Below are 5,612 nucleotides of genomic sequence, written 5' to 3'. Positions count from 1 at the left end.
GATTGGGAAGACCCTTTGAGAAATCTCAAGAAGAGAAAATTCTGTACCGGAGAATCTAGCAAGACAAAACATTTTCTCCTCAAATACATATGTAAGAATGGCGATAAAAAGAAGAAGTTTGAGGTCAGTGGTTCTAACTATTTATAACTTTTTATGTAATGAAAATATACAAAACTGTAATAAGCTATTTTTGTTATATAAATGTAGCCTAGGTAGTGCTGACATGGGAGCTAATAAAACAATTAAGTTTAAGATTCGCAAGTGATGAGGAGCTAATTATAAACAAACTAGAAGACATGAAGATGGAGGTTAGAGATAGGAATTTGGAAAGGAGACAAAAAGTTGTTGGGTGAGAGAGAAATAATCATAATGAAAATAATTAGTCTTAATGACAAAGTTGTTACGGGTATGTCTCATGAAATGGGTGATCCATGTCCTATGATTATATTATCTATTTTTCTTTAAAGTATCGAAGAGTGTATGTAATAAACTCACAAAAACACAAAGGAATCTTTTTTGGAAATGGAGCTATGAGCATAAGAAGATTGTTTGAGTTAGGCGGAACAATATATATAAATTGAGGGAGGAAGGAGGTTGAGAGATATTGAGAACTTTAACATAGTTGTCCTCTTAACAAAATGGAAGTGAAAATTTGACAAGAAAGATCATGACGTTTCGAGAGAGATACTTAAATCAAAATATGGGTTACGAAAGAATATGAATGAAAATAACATATCTAGGTTTGACTCTCGGTGGTGAATTATTTTTATCTTCATTTCGATCGTTTTTATTTTCAATTTTTATTGATGAGATTCTCCTCTTAATTATTTTTTAAAAGTATTGTACTGTATGACCTATTGACATCCTCATCTAGACTATCAGTCAGCAGTTCAAGGATAAGCGGCTGAAGGCCATCCGTTACAGACGGACGGTCTCTTGGATTATTGATGTGACAAATTCTCCGGAGTGATTTAAGGTAGCTCACGATCGAACGGTCTCCGTCGTTCATTCTAGTGAAATTTTGTCGTCATAACACAATTATAGGGACCTCTGTCATAACGCACGGCCTTTCAGTCGAGTAACTGCACCAGAACTAAATCAGTAAGTTAAAAGTAAATTAAGATAATACAAGTGAGTAATAAGTTTAGAAAGCAATTGGACTATGATTAAGAAAACCCTAATCACGGGCCCATGTCAAAAATTATAAATAGAATCTTATAATAAGTTGGTGAGGACTTTTACTTCGCATTTATTACAACATTAATTGTAATTACCCGAAAGGACTTGAACTGACTTAAGCATCGGATCAGAGTCTTATAGACAGATACCCCGATCGTCTGGACAAACAAACGAACTGTTGGAAGCGAGAGAAAATCGAATGGAAGAAAGAAAGAGAGATCAAACGGTGGAAATCGGTAAAAAAAATCATAAGTACAAATTGAATGTTACATATAGATGCTTAATCTCTATACCAAAAACAAACATCATGCACCAAAACAAATATCATGCATATAGTCCTAGCATGTGACATAAGATCATAGTTAACGGAATAAAGTTTCAATAATATATAGAACAATGTTGGTTAGGAACTATTTCGAAAATTGAATTGATGTGAAGGTTACCTAATATCCTATAGAATTTATTTTTTCACCGTAAGATAAGAAGAGAAAGACTTTAACCTAAATAATTCTAACATTTGTAGTACATCTTTTACCTGAAAAAATTTCAACCTTATAACGCAGAATTTAATATTTATAATTTTCAGGAAAATAATTTTAATATTACTTCTTTTAATAAGAAATATCATTTTTTCCCCTTTGGGGAGAACTTGGTCATGTGTTTCATATATTACTTCTATCGTATTCCTTAATAATCTTAAATTATACCTTTTTATTCCCAATATATATTATTGTATTTTTTTAATTATTAATAATTAAAATTAACATTATGTTATAGTTTAAACGATTTATTATAACCATAAATATAATATTTATCTATTTGAATATATTTGCTTATTTTAAACATAATACTTACATGTTTTAATATTTAATAAAAAAAATTAGGCTTAAATATTTCTTTTGTCTCTTTTCGTTGATTTTGTTCAATTTGATTTTTATTTTCATTTTTGTTCAATTAGGTCATAATTTTCGTTAATTTTTGTTCTTTTTATCCTTTTTGCTAAAATCATTTAAATATTTAATGTCTGAAAACAGTATACGTCACATGTTAATTCCGGGTATATTTGATTTTTCTAATTTTTAATTTTTTTTAATTTTAAAAAAAGATTGTCCATATGTCAAGTAAACATTGTGTCACATGTCAATGTCAGTGTTATGTGTCAATTCATGACTATGTCACTGTCTTTTGTTTAATTTAGTCCTTATATTCATTATTTACGTACAATTTAATCCTAATTGTTTGTGTGTAATGGAGCAATTTTGTTTTTTCTAAACTTCTAAATTGAGATCAAATGTAATTTTTATATGTTATATTAATATTTATATTAAAATTAACATTTTTATTAATTATTTTTGAAATTCAATTATAAATTAAATATAATTCTTAGATTCAATTATTAAATAAAATATAATAATTGTGGTATTCAATTGATTATGAATCTATTATTCGGTGGTAAGACAATTGATAATATTCAAGGTGGAACAGTATGATTGAGAAGTTAAGTAACTCCCTAAATATATCATTTAATCTCGTTTAACTCAAACAAAGATGGTTACTAAAGATAAAATAAAAGTGTATTGAAAATAGTATAAATAGGTGACACATTTAGTGTTCTTATACACTATCATTTATTATAGCCAACTAGACAAAAAAATATTTGATGAAATACCTTGTGCAGGTACAATACGACCGGACTGAAGACACTCCAGTTTGGAAGTAACAGACACCATAAAAAACAGAAGACTTCATGAAATCTATTCCACCTTGTAGCAACAAGATATAAAAAATTATTTGTTGGAATAACATAAATAATTAAAAGGTTATAAACTTAATATTTATAGAAAAAAATATCTAACTAATTTTAATTATAATTATTCATATACCCCAACTACTCATTTTCTATCTTTCTCATACTGCATTACTTGTCAAGAGCTATGCTGCCTATACATAAAGCTGTTAATACATTTTGTCAGTGCCTATCCTCTTTAAAAATTGATATAAGGATCGTATAATTATTTATAACACACACTCACACATGAAAGTCTCAACTGCATAATGTTGGTTGAAAAGTTTAATCGGTACACTCCCAATCCAATACCAGGTCTTTTACTGAAGACAAAATTTCATATGAATAAAGAAGATAAAGTCTTGAAGTGACACTACATTAATATAATATAAGATAAATGTTCTAATTTAAAGGGTCGACTAGAACAAACATACATAAATATATTTACTCATTTGTGTTTAGAAAAGATACGTGACAAATAATATAACACTAGCTAGGATAGAAAAGAATAAAAGGAAAGTAAAGTGAAAGAGAATATTAAAATATTATGCAAATACGGAAACGTCAGTGGTAATATATATAATGAATTATGAAAGGGACAAATAATTTTTCTTCTTAACTTTGAAAAATAAAATCAATTAATAGACGTGGCTACTATAAATCCAAAAATAAATATAGAGGTGCAAGAAGAAGAAGCAACCTAAAATACAAGAAATAAGTGACTTTGTTGAAGTGAGAAGAGAAAAATAAAAGATACAGATGAGTAGATAGCAGCAGGTCTGATAGTTTAATTTTGGCACGCCAGTGGTAGAGAGTTTGGGAGCAGTTTTTGATTCTTTTCTTATATTACATGCAATCTCAGAATGACTCAATATTTGACTGCTCCTTTCAACTAACTTCCTAACTTAATAAAAAACTTCTCTTTTCAATTTTAAGAAATAAAAAATCAAATTTAAAAGGTAACTCTTCTCTAATCAAATCTATTTTATTTTCTCTCTCTCATTTTGTATAGTTCGAACGCAGTGTTATAGATTTGTGCGAACTCCGCATATCACCATTGAAGTGCGTTTTGTAAAGTTCTTTATTTTGTGGATAAAGAATCTGCAGAGATTGTTGTTGAACAGAATAAGTAAGGATACATGAACTTGAGACGAGTCTTTTGGCACTTAAAAGTTACTTATTCCATGCATATACCATGGAATAAAACCTTAAACGGCTATTTAGAATGTAAATTCGATCATCCACACAAACTTACTTTATGGAGATTTATATTTGATTTGGTGTTAGTTTTAAATATAAATATAATGTCATTAAGGGTTGCATTGCATGTCAGCATGTGTAAGATATTAACCTCTTAATTAAAGAACACTGTTACTGAAGAAAAAATGGCGGTGGCAGAGTTCAGAGTGTGTATATAAGAACACGAAGACGTGAAAAGAGAAAGGCTCTCTCTCTCTTTCTTTCTTTCTAGGCCATGGATGCGCTAGAGTTGAGCAACATGAAAGTAGGGAAAAGAAGCATTGTTAACAGCATTACCAAAACACTTCGCATTATTGAACTATGCGTCGCTCTCTTCTTCCTTACGTGGTTCCTCACGCGCCTCCCCTTAGCTCTGCGACTCTCCGCCGACTGTCTCCGCAGTCCTCTCTTCGTCTTCGCCGTTTTCAACGCCATCATCGCCGCCCTCCTCGCCCAGTCCCGCCGATTCACCCAATCCCATTCTGATGAGACGGTGGTGGCAGAGGCGAAACACCGGCAGATCGGTGACACGTGTACGGACAGCGATTCAGGCGCCGCAACAGATCATCTTGATAGAAGAAAAGTTTATTTCCGGAGCCTGTCGGAGGGAGAGGGTGAGGATGGGAATAAGACGGGCGGACGAGAACTCCGGCGATCGGAGACGGAGAAGGCGCGGGAAAAATCGTATCCGCAGGATAAGCTGAGCAACGAGGAGTTCCGGCGCACGATAGAGGCGTTTATTGCAAAGCAAATGAGGTTACTGAGGGAAGAGTCGTTGGCCATTTCGCTTTATAATTAAGAAGTTAACGTTAATAAACATAAAATCAAAACCTCAATCACTCAACTAACCAATGAAATCAACTGCAGTATGCACTCTATTAATTTCTTTCTTTTCTTCCCTTCCACACTTTCTATAGCTTCTTATATGCAAAAATAAATTAAAGAATTTATTATTTTTGCTTTTATTGATGTCTTGCACTTGCTCTGCAGTTTTATTGTGGTAGAGCACGTATAGATTGGCACTTGCTCTATATACAATTAATCTCTTGTTTTGCCAGAGATCTGAACTTTTCATGTGTACTATCGAATAAAAGATCAAAGGAACAGGGTAATATGAACGCTTTAGAGAGAGCGATGAAATATCATTCAAAGAAAGTGTATATTGTTGTTTTTAGTTGTTTAAAATTGACTTAGAAAGAGAAATTAGAAAGAAAATTATGGGGAAATTACAATAACATGCTATCAGAATGAGGAAGAATATATTCGAGGATCCAGGTGGATGAGCATAATAGGGATTTTGGAAGAATTGGAATCAATACCGATCCTATTCTGCACCTTAACTATTTATTGCAAACAAAAGGTAACTGAAAACTTCATTGCTTCTCCAATTGATTATTCATGGTAATAC

The 5,612-nt window shown here is 31.6% G+C and overlaps 1 protein-coding gene across 1 annotated transcript; it reads left to right on the top strand.

The window, feature by feature from the left end:
* Positions 1-4,285: 4,285 nt before the first annotated feature.
* On the top strand, positions 4,286-5,301 carry LOC114174714 (uncharacterized). The gene has a single exon (XM_028059552.2). The coding sequence runs from the start codon at positions 4,440-4,442 to the stop codon at positions 5,001-5,003; it is 564 nt and encodes a 187-aa protein (XP_027915353.1). The 5' UTR covers positions 4,286-4,439; the 3' UTR covers positions 5,004-5,301.
* Positions 5,302-5,612: the final 311 nt, after the last annotated feature.

This window comes from Vigna unguiculata, chromosome 2 (genome assembly GCF_037176805.1).
Source record: "Vigna unguiculata cultivar grain cowpea cultivar isolate G323 ecotype 2 chromosome 2, ASM3717680v1, whole genome shotgun sequence".
Classification (NCBI taxonomy): domain Eukaryota; kingdom Viridiplantae; phylum Streptophyta; class Magnoliopsida; order Fabales; family Fabaceae; genus Vigna; species Vigna unguiculata.
Note: the sequence above shows the minus strand (reverse complement) of the source record. Positions and strands in the feature narration are given on the sequence as shown.